Genomic DNA, 25,848 nt, shown 5'->3' on the forward strand with positions numbered 1-25,848 from the left:
TAAAACACCTATTACAAATATGTTTGAGGATTTAAAGAAAAACATGAATACAACAAAGAGAAATATATAAACTATTTTTTAAAAATCAAATGAAACTTCTGAAGCTGAAAAATGCAGTATCTGAAATTTAAAAATTCATTGTATGTGCTTTAAAAAAAGGAGCTGTGAACTTGAACCTAAGGAAATAGAAACTACACAAATTGAAGCACAGAGAAACAAGGCAAGAAAAAAAAAAGAATGAAATGACAGGTAAGATAATATCTATTTAACACATGTATAACTGGAGTACTGGAAAAAAGAGGAAACAGAAAACAAAGTAGGAAAATATTAAAGCTATACTGACTTAAAATATTCCAAATTTTATTTTTTAAAAAATCAAGCCACAGACCTAAAAAGATCAAGAAACTTCAAGCAAGATTACCACGCAAATACCACCAACACCACCACCATACCATCACTAAGGAACATAATAATAAACTGCTGAAACCAAAGATAAAGAGAAAATTCTAAAAGCAGATAGAGAAAAATGGCAAGGGGAATAAAGATAGTAATAAATGACTTCTTAAACAAACAAATAAACAAAATGCAAACTAGAAGACAATGTAACAAATTGTTAGGTGCTAAAAGAAAATAACCATCCAACAAGAATTCTATACCCAGCAAAAATGTTTCAAATAAGGAGGTGAAAAAAGACATTTTCAGACAAATATAAGCTGACAAAATTTATCGCCAACAGAAGTGTACTATAAGAAAAGTTAAAGTACACAATTTAAGGTTATTACATTATACATTAAATGGTATAATATTATTTGAGAGTAAACTATAATAAATTTAAAATATATACTGTAAAGTCCTAGAAAACTCTAATGAAACAAAAGAGAGATGTAACAGAGAAGCTAGTAGACAGGATGAAATAAAACACTAAACACACACACACACACACACACACACACACACACACACACCCCTAAATTAATTTAAAAGAAGCCAGGAAAAGTGTGAGGGGGAAAAAGCCAAAAAAAAGAGATGAAAAAAATATAAAATTAACAGCAAGATAGTAACTTAATCACACTGAAAATTACATTAAATGTAAATGGACTATATGCACTAATTAAGAAAGAGAGGCGGTCAGGGAGTTCGCTGGTGGCCTAGTGGTTAGGATCTGGGGCTTTCACTGCCATGGTCCAGGTTCAATCCCTGATTGGGAAACTGAGATCCTGCAAGCCACGCAGCATGGCCAAAAAACAAAAAAAACTTAAAGAAATCAAAGATTTGGAACCAAAATGGCAGAGTAGAAGGACGTGCTCTCACTCCCTCTTGTGAGAACACCAGAATCACAATTAGCTGCTGGACAATCATCGACAAGAAGACACTGGAACTCACCAAAAAAGACACCCCACATCCAAAGACAAAGGAGAAGCCACAATGAGATGGCAGGAGGGGTGCAATCACAGTAAAATCAAATCCCATAACTGCTGGGTGGGTGACTCACAGACTGGAGAACACTTATAACACAGAAGTCCACACACTGGAGTGAAGGTTCTGAGCCCCACGTCAGGTTCCCAAGCTGGGGGTCCGGCAATGGGAGGAGGAATTCCTAGAGAATCAGACTTTGAAGCCTCGTGGGAATTGATTGCAGGACTTCGACAGGACTGGGGGAAACAGAGACTCCACTCTTGGAGGGCACACACAAAGTAGTGTGCACATCGGGACCCAGGGGAAGGAGCAGTGACCCCACAGAGACTGAATCAGACCTACCTGCTAGCGTTGGAGGGTCTCCTGAAGAGGCGGGCGGTGGCTGTGGCTCACTGAGGGGACAAGGACGCTGGCAGCAGAAGTTCTGGGAAGTATTCTTTGGCATGAGCCCTCCCAGAGTCCACCATTAGCCCCACCAAAGAGCCTGCTGGCTCCAGTGTTGGGTCGCCTCAGGCCAAACAACCAACAGGGAGGGAACCCAGCCCCATCCATCAGCAGTGAAGCAGATTAAAGTTTTACTGAGCTCTGCCCACCACAGCAACAGTCAGCTCTACCCACCACCAGTCCCTTCCATCAGGAAACTTGCACAAGCCTCTTAGATAGCCTCAACCACCAAGGGCAGACAGCAGAAGCAAGAACTACAATCCTGCAGCCTGTGGGACAAAAATCACATTCACAGAAAGATAGACAAGATGAAAAGGCAGAGGGCTACGTACCAGATGAAGGAACAAGATAAAACCCCAGAAAAACAACTAAATGAAGTGGAGATAGGCAACCTTCCAGAAAAACAATTCAGAATAATGATAGCGAAGATCATCCAGGACCTCAGAATAAGAATGGAGGCAAAGATCGAGAAAATGCAAGAAATGTTTAACAAAGACCTAGAAGAATTAAAGAACAAACAAACACAGATGAACAATACAATAACTGAAATGAAAACTACACTAGAAGGAATCAGTAGCAGAATAACTGAGGCAGAAGAACGGATAAGTGACCTGGAAGACAGAATGGTGGAATTCACTGCTGCAGAACAGAATAAAGAAAAAAGATGAAAAGAAATGAAGACAGCCAAAGAGACCTCTGGGACAACATTAAACGCAACAACATTCGCATTATAGGGGTCCCAGAAGGAGAAGAGAGAGAGAAACGACCTGAGAAAACATTTGAAGAGCTTATAGTCGAAAACTGTCCTAACATGGGAAATAGCCACCCAATTCCAGGAAGCGCAGAGAGTCCATACAGGATAAACCCAAGGAGAAACATGCCAAGACACGTAATAATCAAACTGGCAAAAATTAAAGACAAAAAAAAATTATTGAAAGCAGCAAGGGAAGAATGACAAATAACATACAAGGGAACTCCCATAAGGTTAACAGCTGATTTCTCAGCAGAAACTCTACAAGCCAGAAGGGAGTGGCATGATATACTTAAAGTGATGAAAGGGAAGAACTTAAAACCAAGATTACTCTACCTGGCAAGGATCTCATTCAGATTCGATGGGGAAATCAAAATCTTTACAGACAGGCAAAAGCTAAGAGAATTCAACACCACCAAACCAGCTCTCCAACAAATGCTAAAGGAACTTCTCTAAGTGGGAAACACAAGAGAAGAAAAGGACCTACAAAAACCAACCCAAAACAATTAAGAAAATGGTCATAGGAACATACATATCAATCATTACCTTAAACGTGAATGGATTAAATGCTCCAACCAAAAGACACAGGCTTGCTGAATGGATACAAAAACAAGACCCATAAATATATGTTGTCTACAAGAGACCCACTTCAGACCTAGGGACACAAAGAGACTGAAAGTGAGGGGATGGAAAAAGACATTCCATGCAAATGGAAATCAAAAGAAAGCTGGAGTAGCTATACTCATATCAGATAAAATAGACTTTAAAATAAAGAATGTTACAAGAGACAAGGAAGGACACTACATAATGATCAAGGGATCAATCCCAGAAGAAGATATAACAATTATAAATATATATGCACCCAACATAGGAGCACCTCAGTACATAAGGCAACTGCTAACAGCTATAAAAGAGGAAATCGACAGTAACACAATAATAGTGGGAGACTTTAACACCTCACTTACACCAATGGACAGATGATCCAAAATGAAAATAAATAAGGAAACAGAAGCTTTAAATGACACAATGAACCAGATAAATTTAATTGATATTTATAGGACATTCCATCCAAAAACAGCAGATTACACTTTCTTCTCAAGTGTGCACGGAACATTCTCCAGGACAGATCACATCTTGGGTCACAAATCAAGCCTCAGTAAATTTAAGAACATTGAAATCATACCAAGCATCTTTTCTGACCACAACGCTATGAGATTAGAAATGAATTACAGGGAAAAAAATGTAAAAAACACAAACACATGGAGGCTAAACAATACGTTACTAAATAACCAAGAGATCACTGAAGAAATCAAAGAGGAAATCAAAAAATACCTAGAGACAAATGACAATAAAAACACGATGATCCAAAACCTATGCGACGCAGCAAAAGCATTTCTAAGAGGGAAGTTTACAGCTATACAAGCCTACCTCAAGAAACAAGAAAAATCTCAAATAAACAATCTAACCTTACATCTAAAGGAACTAGAGAAAGAAGAACAAACAAAACCCAAAGTTAGCAGAAGGAAAGAAATCATAAACTTCAGAGTAGAAATAAATGAAATAGAAAAAAAGAAAACAATAACAAAGATCAATAAAGCGAAAAGCTGGTTCTTTGAGAAGATAAACAAAATTGATAAACCATTAGCCTGACTCATCAAGAAAAGGAGAGAGAGGACTCAAATCAATAAAATTAGAAATGAAAAAGGAGAAGTTACAACAGACACCACAGAAATACAAAGCATCCTAAGAGACTACTACAAGCAACAGTATGCCAATAAAATGGAAAACATGGAAGAAATGGGCAAATTCTTAGAAAGGTATAAGCTTCCAAGACTAAACCAGGAAGAAATAGAAAATATGAACAGACCAATCGCAAGTAATGAAATTGAAACTGTGATTCAAAATCTTCCAACAAACAAAAGTCCAGGACCAGATGGCTTCACAGGTGAATTCTATCAAACATTTAGAGAAGACCTAACACCCATCCTTCTCAAACTCTTCCAAAAAATTGCAGAGGAAGGAACACTCCCAAACTCATTCTATGAGGCCACCATCACCCTGATGCCAAAACCAGACAAAGATACTACAAAAAAAGAAAACTACAGACCAGTATCACTGATGAATACAGATGCAAAAATCCTCAACAAAATACTAGCAAACAGAATCCAACAACACATTAAAAGGATCATACACCATGATCAAGTGGGATTTATCCCAGGGATGCAAGGTTTCTTCAATATATGCAAATCAATCATTGTGATACACCATACTAACAAATTGAAGAATAAAAACCATATGATCATCTCAATAGATGCAGAAAAAGCTTTTGACAAAATTCAACACCCATTTATGATAAAAACTCTCCAGAAAGTGGGCATAGAGGGAACCTACCTCAACATAATAAAGGCCATATACGACAAACCCACAGCAAACATCATTCTCAATGGTGAAAAACTGAAAGTATTTCTTCTAAGATCAGGAACAAGACAAGGATGTGCACTCTCACCACTATTATTCAACATAGTTTTGGAAGTTCTAGCCACAGCAATCAGAGAAGAAAAAGAAATAAAAGGAATACAAATTGGAAAAGAAGAAGTAAAACTGTCACTGTTTGCAGATGACATGATACTTACTATACATAGAGAATCCTAAAGATGCCACCAGAAAACTACTAGAGCTAATCAATGCATTTGGTAAAGTTGCAGGATACAAAATTAATGCACAGAAATCTCTTGCATTCCTATACACTAATGATGAAAAATCTGAAAGAGAAATTAAGGAAACACTCCCATTTACCATTGCAACAAAAAGAATAAAATACCTAGGAATAAACCTACCTAGGGAGACAAAAGACCTGTATGCAGAAAACTATAAGACACTGATGAAAGAAATTAAAGATGATACCAACAGATGGAGAGATATACCATGTTCTTGGATTGGAAGAATCAATATTATGAAAATGACTACACTACCCAAAGCAATCTACAGATTCAATGCAATCCCTATCAAATTACCAATGGCATTTTTTACAGAACTAGAACAAAATATCTTAAAATTTGTATGGAGACACAAAAGACCCCAAATAGCCAAAGCAGTCTTGAGGGGAAAAAACGGAGCTGGAGGAATCAGACTCCCTGACTTCAGACTATACTACAAAGCTACAGTCATCAAGACAATATGGTACTGACACAAAAACAGAAATATAGATCAATGGAACAAGATAGAAAGCCCAGAGATAAACCCACACACCTATGGTCAGCTAATCTATGACAAAGGAGGCAAGGATATACAATGGAGAAAAGACAGTCTCTTCAATAAGTGGTGCTGGGAAAACTGGACAGCTACATGTAAAAGAATGAAATTAGAACACTCCCTAACACCATACAAAAAAATAAACTCAAAATGGATTCGAGACCTAAATGTAAGACCGGACACTATAAAACTCTTAGAGGAAAACATAGGAAGAACACTCTTTGACATAAGTCACAGCAAGATATTTTTTGATCCACCTCCTAGAATAATGGAAATAAAAACAAAAATAAACAAATGGGACCTAATGAAACTTCAAAGGTTTTGCATGGCAAAGGAAACCATAAACAAGATGAAAAGACAACCCTCAGAATGGGAGAAAATATTTACAAACAAAGCAACGGACAAAGGATTAATCCCCAAAATATATAAACAGCTCATGCAGCTTAATATTAAAAAAACAAACAACCCAATCCAAAAATGGGCAGAAGAACTAAATAGATTTTTCTCCAAAGAAGACATACAGATGGCCAAGAAACACATGAAAAGCTGCTCAACATCACTAATTATTAGAGAAATACAAATCAAAACTACAATTAGGTATCACCTCACACCAGTTAGAATGGGCATCATCTGAAAATCTACAAACGACAAATGCTGGAGAGGGTGTGGAGAAAAGGGAACCCTCTTGCACTGTTGGTGGGGATGTAAATTGATACAGCCACTACGGAGAACCGTATGGAGGTTCCTTAAAAAACTAAAAATAGAATTACCATATGATCCAGCAATCCCACTACTGGGCATATACCCAGAGAAAACCATAATTCAAAAAGACACATGCACCCCAATGTTCACTGCAGCACTATTTACAATAGCCAGGTCATGGAAGCAACCTAAATGCCCATCGACAGGCGAATGGATAAAGAAGATGTGGTACATATATACAATGGAATATTACTCAGCCATAAAAAGGAACGAAATTGGGTCATTTGTAGAGACGTAGATGGATCTAGAGACTGTCATAAAGAGTGAAGTAAGTCAGAAAGAGGAAAACAAATATCGTATATTAACGCATATATGTGGAACCTAGAAAAATAGTACAGATGAACCAGTTTGCAGGGCAGAAGTTGAAACACAGATGTAGAGAACAAATGTATGGACACCAAGGGGGGAAAGCGGCGGGGGGTGGGGGTGGGGGTGTGATGAATTGGGCGATTGGGATTGACATGTATACACTGATGTGTATAAAATTGATGACTAATAAGGACCTGCTGTGTAAAAAAATAAATAAAATAAAATTCAAAAATAAAAAAAAAAAAAAGAAATCAGAGACTGTCAGACTAGACCAGAAAGAAAAAAAGAAAAGAAAGGGAGAGAGAGAGAGAGCCAACTATAAGCAACTACAAGAAAAGCACTTTAAATGTAAAGATACAGAAAGGTTAAAATTAACAGGATAAAAAAGAAGTACCATGCCAATGCAAATTATAAGAAAGATGAATGGCTACATTAATATCAGGCCAAATAGACTTTAGAACATAGGATATTGCCAGAGAAAAAGGAGGACATTTCATGATGATAAAGGGTGAATACCTCAAGATTACATGACAATCCTGAAGTGTATATGCCTAAGAACGTAGCGTCAAAACATATAAGAATAGAAAGGAGATATAGAAAAATATACTACTAAAGTTGTAGTATAGTATTGGTGATTCCAATACTCTTCTTAATAATTAACAGAAACAGACAGAAATATCAGTAAATATACAGAAGACTTGAATAACACTAGCAACCAATTTGACCTGACATTTATAGAATACTACATGCATAAACAGCAGAATATATATCCTTTTCAAATCCGTGTGGAACATTCACCAAGTAAAACATGTGAAGAGCCATAAAACAAGCCAATAAGTTTAAAAGAATTTAAATTAAAAATATGTTTGAGGAACTTCCCTGGTGGTCCAGCGGTAAGAATCCACCTTCCAATGCAGGGGATGCGGGTTCAATCCCTGGTCGGGAACTAAGATCTCACATGCCGCAGGGCAATTAAGCCTGCGCACCACAGCTACCGAGCCCGCACGCTGCAACTAGAGAAGTCCATGCACTGCAACAAAGAGCCCACATGACACAACCAGAGAGAGAAGCCCGCGCATCACAACTAAGACCCAACACAGCCAAAAATAAAATAAATAAATAAATAAATCTTTTTTAAAAAATAAAAATATGTTTTCTGAACATAATGAAATTAAACTAGAAATGACTAACAAAAAGATACCTTGCAAATTCCAAATATTTGGTAATTAGACAACACACTTCTATATAACCTATAGTTTATTTCTACTTCCCCTGTGATTTCTTCTTTAACCTATGGGTTATGTAAAAGAAATCACAGGAAGAATGGAAATAAAGCATATTAAAATGTGTTGACACACAGCTATAGAGTGCTAAGAGTGAAATTTATAACTATAAATGATTCTAATTTTTTAAAATAAGGTCTAAAATTAGTGTTCTAAGCTTCTATCTCATGAAACTAAAAAAATAATAAATTGAATAAAAGATAAGTGAAAGAAAAAAAAGAATAAGAAAAAAGTAGAGAAAATTAACATAGCAAGAAGTACGTCTGACATGATTAATAACATTTAATAAACCACTAAGATGATTAATCAACAAAAAAATAGAGAATACACAAATTACCAATATGAGGAATGAAAGAGCAGAGATCACCTTAGAGTCTACAGACATTAAAAGACCAATAAGAGAACATCAGAAAATTCAGCAATTTACATAAAATAAATTTCTTGAAAAATACAACCTATAAAAAACTGACAAAAGAAACATAATGGAAAACAAAATTATAGACCAGTCTCTCTCATGAACAAAGATACAAAATCCTTAACAAAAATACAGTTGACCCTTGAGCAACACTGGGGTTAGGGAAGCCAACCCTCCAAGCAGTTGAAAATCTGAGCATAACTTTACAGTCCGCACTCTGCACCCACGGGCTCAATATCAGTGGGTTCAACCAACCATGGATCATGTAGTACTGTAGCACATATTCACTGAAAAAAAATCCCTGTATAAGTGGACTTGCACAGTTCAAACCCATGTTGTTCAAGGGGCAACTGTACTGGCAAATCAAACCCAGATATAGATTTATAGATATAGCTATGGATATGGACATGGACATAGACAGAGACAGAGATGGAGAGATAGAGATGTTAATACATCATGTCCAAATGGGCCAGGAAAGCAAAGTTAGTCCAACATTAAAAAATCAATCAGGGCTTCCTTGGTGGCGCAGTGGTTGAGAGTCTGCCTGCCAATGCAGGGGACACGGGTTCGCACCCTGGTCTGGGAAGATCTCACATGCCGCGGAGCAACTAGGCCCGTGAGCCACAACTACTGAGCCTGCGCGTCTGGAGCCTGTGCTCCGCAACAAGAGAGGCCGCGATAGTGAGAGGCCTGCGCATCGCAATGAAGAGTGGCCCCCGCTTGCCACAACTAGAGAGAGCCCTCGCACAGAAACAAAGACCCAACGCAGCCATAAATAAATAAAAATAAATAAATTTAAAAAATAATCTGTAAAAAAAAAAAAATCAATCAATTGAATTCATCATATTAACAGAAAGGACAAAATCACTTCAATAGATATAAAATAGTATTTGACAAAATTCAATACCCACTAATGATAAAACTCAAGCAAGTCAGGAAAAGAAAAGAATTTCCTCAACCAAGAAGTCCTACAAAAAATCTACAGCTGGGGGCTTCCCTGGTGGTGCAGTGGTTGAGAGTCTGCGAGCCAATGCAGGGGACATGGGTTCGAGCCCTGGTCTGGGAAGATCCCACATGCCGCGGAGCAACTAAGCCCGTGAGCCACAACTACTGAGCCTGCGCGTCTGGAGCGTGTGCTCCGCAACAAGAGAGGCCATGATAGTGAGAGGCCCGCGCACCTCGATGAAGAGTGGCCCCCGCTCGCCACAACTAGAGAAAGCCCTCACACAGAAACGAAGACCCAACACAGACAAAAATAAATAAAAATAAATAAATTTTTTAAAAAAGAAAAAAAATTATTAAAAAATAAAATAAAATAAAATAAAGGACTTCTTAAAGAGAATCTTAAAATTTCAAAAAAAAAATCTACAACTTACCTAATAATAAAAAAACCCCACCATATCTAATAATAAAATATTTAATGCTTTCCTCCTTAAATTAAAAAATAAAAATAAAAAAGGCAAAGCTGTTTGCTCATATCACTTCTACTCAACAATGTACTGGAAGGTCCTAACCAGTATAGTAAGGGAAGAAAAATAATGCATAAAGAGTATTGAAAAGGATGAAGTGAAACTTTCTATTCATAGATTACATGTTTACTTAGTGACAAAAAAATTTATAAGTTTAGCAAGGTAGAAGATATAAGGATGGTAGACAAAAGTCAATTTAAATATCTATGCTAGCAATAGAGAAACAATGAGAAAATGAAATTTTAAAAATATAATGTATAAGAACATCAAAAAATATAAAATACTTAGAAATAAATTTAACAAGATGTTTAAGACCTCTACAATGAAAACTACTGAGAGAAATTAAAGGAGACCTACATAAATGGAGAAATACAACATGGTGGATTGTAAGACTCATATTTTTAAGATGTCTGTTTTCCCCAAGATGATTTATAGATATGATACAATCCCAGTAGGCTTTTAAAATAAAAATTGATGTATTATCTATTTTATAAAACAGATTACCTCAAAACTTAGCAGCTTAAAACATCAGACATTTATTATCTCACATAATTTCTGAGAGTCAAAAATATGGAAGCAGTTCAGACTCAGGATCTCTCATGGGGATGCAGTCAAAATGTTGGCCAGCTCCAAAGTCATCTGAAGGCCTAAATGGAGCTGGAAGGTCAACTTTCAAGATGGCTAATTCACCTGTCTGTTGGCTGGAGGCCTCAGTTCCTCATCACATAGACCTTTAATGACATGAGGGCTGTCTTCCCCAGAGTGAGTGATCCAAGAAAGAGGCCAAGAGGGAAGCAGTCATGCCTTTTATAACCTAGTATCCAAAGTTTCATCACATTACTTCTAATTTATTTTATTAGAAGCAAGGTACTAAATTTGGACCACACTCAAGGGGAAGGTAATTAAGCTCTACAGAGAAGTAGCAAAGTGCACATCTCTTAAAACCATGATAATAGACAAACTGATTCAAAAATTTATATGAAAATGCATAAGACCTAAATATCCAAAACAATATTTTAAAAGAACCAAGTTGGAAGATTTATAGTAGTTGATTTCAAGGTCTACTATAAAGCTATATATATATCAAGACTCTGTGGTAATGGCATAAGGATATGCAAATACATCAACAGAGCAGAGAGCCCAGAAATAGACCTACATGTACAGCTCATGATTTTTGACAAAGGAGCAAAAGCAATCCAATGGGGGGGAAATGTTTTTTCAGCAAATAATGCTGTAACAACTGGACATGCATATGAGAAAAAAAATAAACTTCAATCCCTACCTCACACCATATATACAATGAATTTGAGATGGATATAGACCTAAATATCAAGCTATAACTATAAAACTTCTATAAGAGAATATGGGAAAATACCTTTATAATCTGAGGGTAGACAAAGGTTTTTAAACGGGATAAGGAAAGCAATAACTATAAAAAAAAAAAAGATAAATTAGACTCCATAAAAATTTTAAACTTCTCCTCATTAAAAGATACTTTTTAGAAAATGAATAGACGAAACATAGGGAGAAAACAGTCACAAATCATCCATCTGATAAAAGGACTTACGTCCAGAATATATAAGGAACCCTTGCAACTCAATAATAAAAAGACAACCCGGGCTACCCTGGTGGCACAGTGGTTGAGAATCCGCCTGCCAACGCAGGGGACATGGGTTCAAGCCCTGGTCCGGGAAGATCCCACATGTCGCGGACAACTTAGCCCATGTGCCACAACTACTGAGCCTGCGCTCTAGAGCCCGTGAGCCACAACTACTGAGCCCGTGTGCCACAACTACTGAAGCTCATGCACTTAGACCCTGTGCTCCACAACAAGAGAAGCCACCGCAATGAGAAGCCCGCACACTGCAACGAAGAGTGGCCCCCGCTCGCCGCAACTAGAGAAAGTCCGCGCGCAGCAATGAAGACTCAACGCAGCCAAAAATAAAATTAATTAATTAATTAATTTTAAAAATAAAAAGACAACCCAACTTTTTTTTAATGGGCAAAAGATCTGAAAAGACAATATACAAAAGAAGATATATGAATGTCCAAGGAGCACATGAAAATGTGCTCAGCATCTTTAGTTATCAGTAAATGCTAATTAAAATCACAATGAGATGCCATTATACCCACTCCAGAATGGATAAAATTAAAAAGTATGGCAATGCTAAATGTCCTTGAGTGTGTGGAGCACCCAAAACTTCCTTGATGAGAATGAAAAGTTACATCACTTTGGAAAAAAGTCTTGCAGTCCCTTAAAAAACTAAACATAAACTAACTCTATGACCTGGTAATTCCACTTCTATGAATTTACCCAAGAAAGATGAAAAATATATGTTCACAAAAAGACTTGTATAAGAATGTTCATAGCAGCTTTATTCATAATAGCCAAAAACTGGAAACAGTCCTAGTATCAATAGGTAAATGGATAAACTAACTATAGTACATTCATACAATGAAACACTACTCAGCAATAAAAAGGAACAAACTACTGATTCAACAGCAGGACAAATCTTGTTTCTCATAGACACGAATCTTAAATGGACTAATAAAGATTTGTTTTTAATTTTAACTTCTAATATAGTAAATACTAATAGACTTAACTCACAAAGTTTTCCAGGGTTCTCAATAATTTTAAATGTGTAAAGGGGTCATAAGACCAAAAAGTCTGAGAACCGCTGATCTAATAAAAGTTGAATATAGGCATGCCCTACAATCTAATAATTATACTCCTAAATATATAGACACTCTTACACTTGTGTGTACCAGAAGATGTACAAGAATGTTCATAACATTATTTGTAATATCAAACACCTGGAAACAACAAAACATCAAACGACTGAAGAATGGATAAATCAATATATTCATACAGTGAAATTCTAAACAGTAAGAAAAAAAATGAACTATCAACGTAGATAATTCTCAGGAACATGGATGATACTAAGGACCACAATTTGAGTGAAAAAAACGAGTTGTAGAAGAATGTATATATAGTAAAATTCTACTCACATAAAATGTAAAACAAGCAAACCTAAACTGTATTTTCTAGGAATGCATAAGTGGGAAAAGACTAGGAAACGAAACACTAAATTAAGGATAGTGGTTATCTCTGAAGAAAAAGAAAGAAGATGGGATGAGGGAAGGGCACATAGGGAGCTAAATGTTTACCCAATGATGGCTGTTCTTAACCAAAGAATAGTCTTCCTTTATCAAGGTCATAATTCTCTTCAATTGCCAAGCTTTAAATTGGACATTCCTAGAATAGTGAGAACAAGGAATATCCATTTGATTGGCAAGCCTAACTGAATCAACTCCAGTGATCAACAGATCAACAGAATATCAGACAACAAAGCCAGACTGCCCTCACATCTACTTTAAAAAAGCATGTGTGTACATGGGGACAACTTATGGAATGGGAGAAAATATCTGCAAACGATGCAACTGGCAAGGACTTAATTTCCAAAATATATAAACAGCTCATACAACTCAATATCAACAAAACAAACAACCCAATCAAAAAATGGGCATTAGATCTAAATAGGTATTTCTCCAAAGAAGATATACAGATGGCCAATAGGCACATGAATAGATACTCAACATCACTAATTATTAGAGAAATGCAAATCAAAACTACAATGAGGTATCATCACCTCACACCAATCAGAATGGCCATCATCAAAAAGTCTACAAATAATAAATGCTGGAGAGGGTGTGGAGGAACAGGAACCCTCCTACACTGTTGGTGGGAATGTACAATAAATTGGTGCAGCCACTGCAGAGAACAGTATGGAGGTTCCTTAAAAACCTAAAAATAGGGTTACCATATAATCCAGAGTCCCACTCCTGGGCATATATCCAGAAAAGACAAAAACTACCACAATGTTCATAGCAGCACTATTTACAACAGCCAAGACATGGAAGTAACCTAAATGTCTAGGTATTTACCTATGAGAAATGAAAATATATATCCACAAGAAGACCTGTACAAGAATGTATATCACAGCTTTATGGTTACCAAAACCTGAAAACAGCCAGGTGTCCACCAACAGGAAAATAGATAAACTATGTTGTATTCATACAATGGAATACTAATTGGCAATAAAAAGGAACTACCAACAAATGCAACAACATGAATATCAAAAATACTATGCGAGTGAAAGAAGCCTGACACCAAATAGTAAATATTATATAATTCTACTCACATGCAGTCCTAGAATGAACAAATCTAATGTATGGTGAAGAAAAAAATCAGAACAGATAGTTGCCCTGGAGAGAAGGGGGAAGGTGAAGGTGAGAATTACAGGGAAGGGGCATGAGGAACTTTCACGTTTGACGGAAAAGTTCTCTATCTTGATAGGGGTTTTGGTTATGCATATAAATGCACTTCTTAAAATTCAGCAAATACACATGATTTGTGCATTTACACTGAATACAAATTATACATCCAAAGAAAAAACAGAGAATTGAACTTTAGTTAATGATATGTATGTTGAAGTATTTAGAGGGAAAGTATACAGATGTTTGCAATTTACTTTAAAATGTATCAAAAAATAAAATGAATTGATAGAGAGAGGAATGGATAAATAGATATATGATAAAATAAGTACTGTATACTAAAATGTTATTGGTAGGATTTAGGCAATAGGTGAATGGATAATCACAGCAAAATTCTTCTAACTTTGCTGTACATGTGAAAATATTCATTAAAAAAAGGGGCTTTTCATGCCATATTTACTATTTGGCCTTTATCCTTCAGTCAATAGAAAGTCTTCAAATGGAAACAGAAGAAGCACCTAATTCTGTAAGGAGTAATCAGTCAAGGTTTAAAGAGGTATCCACTGACTGGGAATGCAGCTACAAATGACAAGGGAACAGCAGATGCAAAAGCAATCGGGTTAAGGTTGTGCGGCACACTAAATACTCCAACTGACCTTTCCACTGAAAACATCTAAAAATTCTGGTATATTCACAAAATATTCAAATAAATGAAACAAAGAAGGAAGAAAGGGAAGAGGGGTGAAGGGAGGGGAGGTCCACCAAGGTGAGGGGTCAGATAGGAGACCTCCCCAAATAAAGGCTTAACTTCCCTACCCCAATCCCTAAACTCAGTGTTTGCTCTTACGGCCTTTCAACTGTTTAAATGAGGCCCACTCACATTAGTAATCTTCACTTAAAGTCAACTGACTGTAGGTGTTAACCACATTTACAAGATTCCTTCAGAGCAATACCTAGATCAGTATTTGATTAAGTAACTGGATACTATAGCCAAGCCAAGTTCACACATAAAACTAACCATCACAGATAAGAAGGCCACAACTATAACAAAGCAGGATTTATTTTTTAAACTTATTTTGAGTAGATTCCAATTCGACTTTTATTGAGCACCTAGTATTTGCCAGGCACTTCCCTGTGCGTTTTCACATGTATAATGCCATTTAATTCTCACAACCCTACCAAATATTCATTGTTCTCATTTTATAGAAAATAAACTGGTACAAAGAATGATTAAGTGATTTGCCCAAAGTCACAATGTTCAATGGAGCAACATTCAGAGAGGATTCTGATTCTGACTTCAAGTCATTATGTCAGTTACTTTTCCCACAGGAAAGCATGCAGGGTTTCATGTCACCATAAACTGCTTTTGCTGTCTCTTTTGGGCTCAATCATTTTTCTGGGTCCTAAAATGTTTCTTCATGCCCTTACTTTTTTTTTTTTTTTTTTGGCTGCGTTGGGTCTTCGTTGCTGCGCGCGGGCTTTCTCCAGTTGTGGCGAGCCGGGGCTACTCTTCACTGTGGCGCGCGGGCTTCTCATTGCATTGGCCTCTCTTGTTGCCGAGCACGGGCTCTAGGTGCGCGGGCTTCAGTAGTTGTGGCTCCCGGGCTCCAGAACGCAGGCTCAGTAGTTGTGGCGCACGGGTCTAGTTGCTCCGCGGCACGTGGGATCCTCCCAGACCAGGGCTTGAACCCGTGTCGCCTGCATTGGCAAGCAGACTCCCAACCACTGCGCCACCAGGGAAGCCGCCCTTACTTATTTATTTTAAAACACTCTTTGTTGCACTACCGAAAACTCTCCAGGTGAGTGTTTTTTTCTGCCCACTATGAAACAGTTGGCAAAGGAACAAGGGTAGAACCCCAAAATCAAAGAAACAACTTAAAATTTCAACCTGAACTAATAGTGTACTGGACAAAACTTTAAATGTTTACTATTTTCTGTATTCCAGTTAGCAAAGTTGCACAAATTACAATTTGAGGTATTTGTTCTCCTTATTTACCAATACATCAATTACTGTTCCATTAAAATAAGTAAATAGGGACTTCTCTGGCAGTCCAGTGGTTAAGACTCTGTGCTTCCACTTCAGGGGGCACAGGTTTGATCCCTGGTTAGGGAACTAAGATCCCATATGCTGCACAGTGCAGCCAAAAAAAAAAAGGAAATAAATCATTTCTTCCAACAGGTGCTACCAAATGACAATTTTTCCTAGTTAAAATCTTGGATGACCTAGGTAAATGCTAAATCAAGATTAGACTTCAAACTGTACTTAGCCTTCAAGTACAGTAGTTTCTCCTAATCTGCGGTTTCACCTTCCAAGCTTTCAAATACCCATAGTCAACTGCAGTCTGAAAATATTAAATGGAAAATTCCAGAAATAAACAATTCATAAGGTTTTAACTGTGCACCATTCTGAGTAGCATAATGAATCTTGCACCGTCCTGCTCTGTCCCGCCTAGGATCCTCAACCATCAACATCACCTGCTCCTGACATCCAACCATCCACATCATTATGGTTCAATGATCCAGGATCACCCAAAGCAAATGAATCTCCTTCTCTGAATAATCAGAAGTTAATAGTAGCCTAACACTAGGTCACAATACCTTCTCATCATGTAGGCATTTTATCATCTCAGATTATCACAAAAATAAGGGTAAGTACAGTACAATAAGATATTTTGAGAGAGACCACATTCACATAACTTTTATTACAGTATATTGTTATAACTGTTCTATTTTATTATTAGCTGTTATTAATCTCTTATTGCACTTAATTTATAAATTAAATTTTACCATAGGTATGTATGTATAGGAAAAAACACAGTACATACGGTTGACCCTTGAACAAAACAGGCTAGAACTGCGCAGATCCACTTACAACTAATTACTAACTATAGACCAAAGTCTAAAAGATAGTTTGGTTTGAGCTTCGCTTAGGTATTGGGAACAAATGAAAAGAAAACTGTTTCTAAAATGAAAATGTAATATGTTCAATTTTAAATTCAATTTAGCTCATTACCCAGAACAATCATTTTCAAACTTCGGTTCACATGCAGTATTTTTGGCCTGTTACTGCTGGGGGCAGGGTGGGGGGGGTGGGGTGGTGATCAACACCTAACTTGATTTTCAAGTTAGAAACCTAGGTTCCAGTACCAGCCCTGTGATCCTGAACAAGTCACTTATCCTTTTGAACCTGGTTCCTTACATACAGACAGTGATAACGCTTACACCCCATAGGAAAAAAAGAATTAACAGTGTTTTTTGAACAATAAAGTCTTGCTTCTCCAAGTATAATCTCCAGACCAACAGCACTGGAGTCATCTGATAGCTTATAAGAAATGCAGAATCTAAGGCCACATTCCAGGCCTACTGTACTGGAATATGAATGTTAACAAGACCTCCAGGTAATTCACATGCACATTAAAATCTGAGCAGAACTACTATAAAGTACTCTACAGATGTTAGGTATCTTCACCATAAAAAAAAAAAAAGTTAATTAGGAGCTCTTTTTGTTCTGAGGAAGTCCTATGACCTGGTAAATCATTAACAATATGACATCAACAATATTTGACATCATCCTCCTCAGCTCTACCATTTCCCATACTGAGAAACTACTGAACGTGGATTCTGGTCTAGGTTTCACAACTAATTGGCAATATAATCTTGAGCAAATCATGTGAACTCTCAAGGTCCTTCTCCTTACATGTAAAATGAGAAGGTTAGACCACTAGTTACCAACCTGAGGTCTCTGGACCCACTGGGGTCTGAAAAAGTAGTAATGGAGGGAGGCAAGATAGTATGATAGTTAAGGGCATAGTTTTAGAATCAAATGGCCCTTGGGTCACTTAGGCTCTGCAACTTAATAACGTTGACCTAGGGCAAGTTACTTAACCTTCCTAAACTTTAAAAGAGTTGTTATAAGGATCATAATAAGGGTTCGTATAAGATAATATACACATAGAGCTTTGCACATTGTGTCCCATAATGTTAGCTTTTATTATTTCTATTGGCTATTTTCAGTATCTCAAAAATCATATTTATCTGAAATAAGGCTGCAATGAAATTATTATGCTATTTTTCTTTGGACTAGAATTATACCAATATATTAAGGTAATACATTACCTTATCTCATGTATCTCATATGGATCAATACAGTGTAGTAACAGTGACTAGATCTCCTCTAATTGACAGTCACATGTGCCTTTGATTATTTGAAATGGGGATAAAGTGCATTAATAATTATAATTTATGTAGAAATAATAATAAGTTACAATTTATATAAAAATAATAATAAATTCATGGGGCCCATGACAGAAAATAATAAAATGCTTCTTTCTAATGAAAAAGTTAAAATAGACACTACATCACCATATGATCCAGAAATTCCACTTCTGGGTTGAAGAGATATTTGTACACCCATGTCACAGCCTCACTATTCACTACAGCCAAGAGGTGGAAGCAACCCATGTGTCCATCAATGGATGAATGGATAAGGAAAATGTAGTGTATACATACAATGAAATATTATTCAGCCTTTGGAAAGAAGGACATTCTAACACATGCTACAAAATGCTACATAAGGACATTATGCTAAGTGAAATACGCCAGTCACCAAAAAAAAACCCCAAAAAACAAAAAAAACCCACTGTTGATTCCACTTATATAAATTCATAGAGACAAAAAGCAGAAGATTGGTTGCCAGGGTCTGCGGGGGAGGAGGGAATACGGAGTTGTTAAATGGAGTTTCAGTTTTACAAGATGAAAAGAGTTCTGGAGATTGGTTGCACAACAGTGTCAGTGTACTTAACACTACAGAACTGTACACTGAAAAATGGTTAAGATGGTAAATTTTATGTTATGTGTGTTTTTCCACAATGATTAATAAATAAATAAATACACAAACAAACAACCAGCTAGCTGGTATGGCAGTTCTTCCAGCACTAACACTGTAAAGCCTTTATGCTTTAAGTTTTTAATAAGCAACCCTTCCTTGCATTCCAAAGTACCATATACATATGTCCATCACAGCACCCGGAACAATTTACTGGCAGTCTCTGACTGTATAAATTAAATCTAAACCCTTTGGTACACTAAATTTGACCCTTCATTTGGCCTTCATTCTTCAGTGGTCTTACGGTGTTTCTGAGCTATGAGTCAGAGGCAGTGATGCTTGCTCATCAATAACCCTCAGGAAAAAGACTGTCTTCCTTAAGGTGACAGGATGTCACTCCACCAGCCCACAGAATCCCATGGCCAAAAGAAGCCTGAAGCACGCTCACTTCCTTGAGGCTACTATTCAGAGAAGATAGTGGGAAGGGGCCTGAAAAAAACGAAAGGAAAAGGGTGCAAGGAGGTACAAGCAGCTAGATGCCTTGAGTGGCAAATGTGTACGGCAGGGGCAGCTGATTAAAGCCTCTCTAGTCTTGTGCTGCACTGGCAATGAAGGACAGACTCCTTTATGCCATCTAAGCAAATCCTATCATAAAATCGTAAAGACTGAGGGTTGCCCTGCTTCCCTTCTGCCCAATTCCTATGAATAGATGCGGAGAGGGGCAGCAAACCTGTGAGAAGAGACAACACCTACCTAGCTTGAATCATCCTAGCCCAAGGGCAAAAGGGAGATAGCTAGATGGTCCTATCAGAAGTTACCATCCATTCTCCCCATCCATGAAAGTCTTACTAGCCAGGTTACCCCCTCAGACTGAAGTAGCTCCTATGAAACCCATAATTAGGATTTAAAAATATTTTTTAGCTTTCTGATAAATAAACCCTCCTTTATAATATATCAAATTTTAAACATTCTTCAAATACATTTTTAGGAATGCATTTCCCTTGAAAGTAGGAAATGCCTATTTGAACTTATCTGTTCATACCTCTACTGGCTTATTAGCTACCTTGAACAGAGAGACAGCTTTGTATAGTTTTGTATTTTAAGTCAATGACAAAATAAGTTTTCAATAAATATTTGCTGAATAAATTAAACATTCTGAAAAAAAAAGGGTAATTCCCCCTTGAGGCCATCAGTAAAACACAGAATTCCCTTCTGCTTCCCTTTAGGAAATATTTCTTCCATAAAAACGACAGCACCTGAAATTCCACTTCCTGTGACAGTGTTTCTTGGTAGAAAGAGTTGTCAGACCTATATTTGAATACCATTTCTGCCACTTAATAGCTGTATGACACTGAGCAAGTTACTTAACTTCTCTAAGACTCAGTTCCCTCACCTATAAAATGGGGATAACACCACCTACTTACTAGGAATGTTACTAGGATTAGAAATACACAAGCAGTCTTCACTTTGCAGAGTTCTAATATGCACAAGTTTCAGTTACCACAGTTTCGTTAAACAATACCAATTCCCCAACAACACAATTCAAATTTCAGTTCCCACAGTATATTAACTGTGAATAACTGAATACAGTACAAACTTCACTACTAGATCTTCAATCCACAAATGACTATGTAAATAATAGAAGCACATCACGATCGGTAACTAACCAAGTCACTTCTTTTAAAGTTTGTTGGTGGATTTGACAAAATAAATTGCAAAGGAACAACGATTAGGCCGTTGGTGGACTCCTCATCAGTAACAGTAAAAGCCAGGATACAATGGAATAATATCTTCAAAGTGCTGACAGAAAAATATCTCTCTGCCTAAATTTCTAACTATAGATAAAAGACCAGGGCAAAGTCTGTTGGTGTTTAGTCACTGCACATCTGTTATTCAGTTCATGTACAGACGGCAAAGCATGTAGCTGAGTTGCCTCCTTGTCTCCTGGTGATGAATGTACGTGACATGTTACAAAAATGGATAATTGAAAGGTGGAACAGGCCAACAATGATGAAAGTGCAGCAAAGAAACAAAAAGTAATAGTGTTAAGGGGGTGGGGGAGGGATGGATTGGAAGTTTGGGATTAGTAGATGCAAACTATTATATAGAGAATGGATAAACAACAAGGTCCTACTGTACAGCACAGGGAACTATATTCAATATCCTGTGACAAACCATGATGGAAAAGAATATGAAAAAGAATGCATATATGTATAACCAAATCACTTTGCTTTACAGTAGAAATTAATACAACATTGTAAGTCAACTATACTTCAATAAAATAAAATTTTTTAAAAAAGTAATAGTGTTGGAAATAAAATCCCAATCAAACATAAACGGAGTTATAGAAGAAATAACTGACCATGACAATGTTGACCTTGTTGCCACTCGAGAGACCAGATATGCAGCCAGAGGAACTTAGTGAAGGCAAACTTATTGACACAAATGAAGAAAGGGGTTGTGAGAAAAGGATGAAGATGGAACAGAAGTGACACCAGCAAAAACTCTGCATTACAGGAACTCTCAGAAATATTTCACAATATTGAAAGTGCAAAGAATGAAATGTTGGAACCTGATCCAAAGTTAGAAAGGAGCATGACAATCCACCAAGGCATAGAAAAAAATACTCATTCCATATCATAAGTTACATGACAAGAAGGCAAGTACTACTCAAATTACTCTAGATAAGTTCTTCTACAAAGAAATAACACATTTTAATTCTCAATGTTTTCAATTACAGTGTACTAAATATTAGTTTTAACATTTTTTTCATTTCTCCATATATTTATGACTAACAATAAGAGGGTTTACAATGTTTGACAAAAATGTGTAAAGGTCACAGAATACTCATAACTTTTCTCATTGATTATGAAGATTACTTTGCCAGGTTTTAACTTGCATGGTCATTTGTACTGTCCCATACTACCAGGCAAAGTACCTGTAACTTCTAGCACATCAAGGCACTTAGTATTTCACAACTGAAGAGAAACTGGCTACCTTTTCCCCTGATTCTGACAATCCACCCAAACAAAAAAGGAATATGAGCTCATCTTGGATGACGTTAAGAAGACAGCGTTTCAGGTTTTTCAGTGACTAAGAACTGTTGCCATCTTTACATGCAATTCCCCAAACTTGTCCTTAGATTACCCAAAACACACACACCCCAATGCTGAAAGATAGGCTTCCTGAATAGTTATTCAATTTGTCATCTGTGATAGTGTACTACTTCATGCTTGTCCTCATCCCCTGCATGCAGGGGCAAAACAATGAATGTGTGATAGAAGTAATATGGTATAGTAGCTTTAGAGTCAGACCTCAACTTGAATACTACCTCTACCCCACTTTTTGCAACCTTAGATAAATTACTTGTTAGAGTTTCAATTTCCTAATCTGTGAAATAAGGATAATAATGCCTTCTTTTTGGAATTATGGTAAATATCGAAAAAGATAAGATATATGAAGTGCTTAGCAAAGTGTGGTACATAGTAAGCACTTAGATATAGCTATTATCACCATTATTATTATCCTGAATATTTCTATCATTATTGTAAATATTATAATGTTGATAAAGTTGCATTTGTTTTAAACACATTATTAATCAGCCTATTTTTCAAAGATCAAGTCTCTTACTCAAAGATATGATAGACACACACCACTTGCTGGGTGAGAAGGTTGACCTCAACCTCCTCCAGATCATTTTCTCCCAAGGTACAAGTGCAAAGGGCTGCCAACACTCACTCATCCTGTTCTTGCAACTCCTGATTCCTATGTCAAAACCCTCCCTGCCGGCTGCTCAGAGTTTCCTCTTCTGAGGTCATTAAGAACTAAAGCCATTTCCCATTTCTCAGAGCTATCTGTCAGAACAGTAGTATCTTGCTGTCTCATAACTCACATGACTTAACTGTCAGTTTTCTCTTTTGATTCTAATCCTTCATTCTAAACTAAGAGTCATTATTACCTATATTGACCCATAAAGCTGCAAAGGACCTAAAGGCCAACTAAAGCCAACCCCTTTTCTCTACCAAACAATTAATTCCCCCTAAAATATCCATGTGAGTTAGTTGAGCAAGGTCTGTTTGAACACTTTCAGTGACAGAAAGCCCTCTACCTCTCAAATCAACACAATCAATGATTATAACTTTAAAATTTTCCTTACGTTGAAGCAAAACCTCTCTCCTTACAGGCAGTTTCCACCCATAGGCTCTAATTCTACATTCTAGAGAAATACAGAAAGCTTAACTGTTCTATATCACAGCCCATTCAACATTTTAAGAACCCTGAGTTTCACTTTTCCACATTACAAATTTCTAGTTCAGAAAGCACAATTTTAAGTCCCTTCTCTCGTGGACCTCCTCTGGACCATGTATGGGCTTGCCAACGTGATCTAACAGCAAATTGGTAAAGCACTTCCTTTGCCAACATCTGAGCTGAGTAATTATACTACAAATGACCCCTTTGCCCATATTCATCCATTATTATATAAAAATTATTAATTTAAGCTAGTAGTTCAGGAAAAGTAACTCTCAGCCTAAATCACAGTTTAAAGGGAATAGTACTAAAAGTCTTAAAAACTACCAAAAGAGTTCTTTTTTTTTTTTTTTTTTAATCCTAGCCAATTACTGGGAATGCAATAAAGTAGGATCAGCTGGCATGAAAGTCTTGCCTCTTTCCTACAAAGCCAAACACATGTCTGGGACAAAGACCCAACAATGGGAAGGTTAGCTAAAAAAGAGTTTTGCTTCACGTCCTGAGAAAGTTGAGCCAATTAGAAGAAGGCAGTAATAGTGAGCCAAAAAATATTCTCTGTACCTTGCCAGAAGCAGGTACCTGAAGAAGGAGCAAATGCTGTGCTCTCAAAACTTGACCACAGTAAACTACAGAAAAACAAGCGGCAGATTTTTCCTGTTCCTAGCCTGGAAGGAACAATCATCTGGGGAAATACACACACACACACACACACACACACACACACACACACACACACAGCACCCCAAGGGGCCAGTCAGGGGCAGCAGCTAGAGGAGGATTCTTCCCCAAGTCCTCAGAAGGTGTAATCAGTGGAAGTAGCGTCCTCAGAAGAACCTTAACCTTCGTCAGGTAGTCGGAGAGGAGGCAGAGTGGAGTAGGGACTTGATCCCTTGTGCTCTTAGGAACCTGGCACGAGCCGGAAGGTACAGACTAGATGCTGCCTTCTACTCCTGGTGCAAGGAGAGAGCTGAATGATCGTACTCAGAAAGGAGGTGATCGCTGGTACCCGAAGATATCCTGGGTGAGAGTGGGCTGGAGGGTAAGGGTGGGGGTAGGTATCTGAGACCGGGAAAACCGTTCACTGGAGGTGACCGAAGGAGGACTCACAGGAACAGAGAACGAGGAAGGGAAAGACCGCGTTTTCACGTATTTGGGGGAAGATTGAGCTAGGACCTGTTCCCTTCTCCCGTGTCCTTGCGACGAAGGTGGTGGCAGCAACAGTAGGAGCAGGTGTCCCGGGCCCTCATTCAAATAAGCAGAGTCCCCCACTGTCCCAAGCTCTACTCGGGCTGCCCCCACTTGCCCCTCAGGCAGCGGAATCCCCATTCCCAACCCTGCCCCTCAGGCTTCCCCTAAGGTCCAGCAGGGGCTCTCCACATATCTTCCGCCCCCCCAACCTCGAGGCCCCCCTCAACCCGTCCAGACCGGCCCTCCTCACCCGCCACACTGGATTCCCCTAGCTGCTGCCTTCCTCCGCAGCATTCCCGTTCCTGTCCCCTGGCCCGCTCTCCCCACGCCACCTCCCCCGGCCAGGCCCCGTGCCTCCCCCGGCGGCCAGGTCCGCCCTCTCCCTTCCTCACGCGGCGTCTCCCCTTCAGACCGGCGCCCTCCCTCCCTCGCTCCCGCCTCAGGCCGGCACCCGCACTCACAGAACTCGGCGATGTACCAGGTCACCGCGTAGTTCTCCTCGCACCAGTCCAGCGTGGAGGTCGTGGGGCCCCAGTAGCCCTCGCGGTCTCTGGCGGGAGCCATAGCGTGCGCCGCCGCCGCCGCCGCCGCCCAGGCGCTCCGCTCGTTGCGCTTGGTTCCGCGGGTTCCCAGGCCGGCTCTGGCCCTGCTGGCGCGCTAGCCTCGCACTCCACCCTCTCTCCCTCCCCGAGGGGCGGGGCCCGGAGCCGTCAGAGACCCGCCCGGCCGGAGACCCCGCCCACCGCGGCCAGCGCAGGGCCCAGCCGGAGGGCGCCGGGACTGCCCTGCCCCCTCCTTCCCAGGGAAGGGGTGTGAGCTGGGCCACCGGCCCCGCCTCGACACGCCCTTGACTGTGGGTTGGGCGTTCCTGACATCCCCGAGGCTGTTTTCTATCTGGATGCTTGAGCTTCTGGTGAGGGGGGGAGGGGGAGGGGGAGGAGAGGGGAGGGGGGGAGGGGAGGGGGGGAGGGGGAGGGGGAGGGGAGGGGGAGAGGGGGAGGGGAGGGGGAGGGGGTTGATTTTACTGCGGCGGGGGTGGGATGAAGGCTTCAATCAAGCCCTGGCTTGATTAAACTAGTGCAGAGACGCACCTCAGTGTCTTTCTTCGGCCGCAGGCCTGAAAAGGAGCTCAGGAACCGAATACTCCCAGCCCCGCCGGGGACTCCCAGGAAATAATAATTTTCTGATAAAGGTGTGTCACCTGGCAACAA

At 38.7% G+C, this 25,848-nt stretch overlaps 1 protein-coding gene across 1 annotated transcript in view; it reads right to left on the bottom strand.

The window, feature by feature from the left end:
- The window catches only part of ACER3 (alkaline ceramidase 3), a 197,902-nt gene extending 172,602 nt beyond the window's left edge, over positions 1-25,300 (bottom strand). Inside the window, exon 1 of the mRNA XM_059930750.1 lies at positions 25,099-25,300. Coding sequence (XP_059786733.1) covers positions 25,099-25,201 — 103 coding nt within the window. The 5' untranslated portion in view covers positions 25,202-25,300. The remainder of the gene's footprint in view (positions 1-25,098) is intronic.
- Positions 25,301-25,848: the final 548 nt, after the last annotated feature.

The sequence above is a fragment of the Balaenoptera ricei genome, chromosome 8, assembly GCF_028023285.1.
Source record: "Balaenoptera ricei isolate mBalRic1 chromosome 8, mBalRic1.hap2, whole genome shotgun sequence".
Taxonomy (NCBI): Eukaryota; Metazoa; Chordata; class Mammalia; order Artiodactyla; family Balaenopteridae; genus Balaenoptera; species Balaenoptera ricei.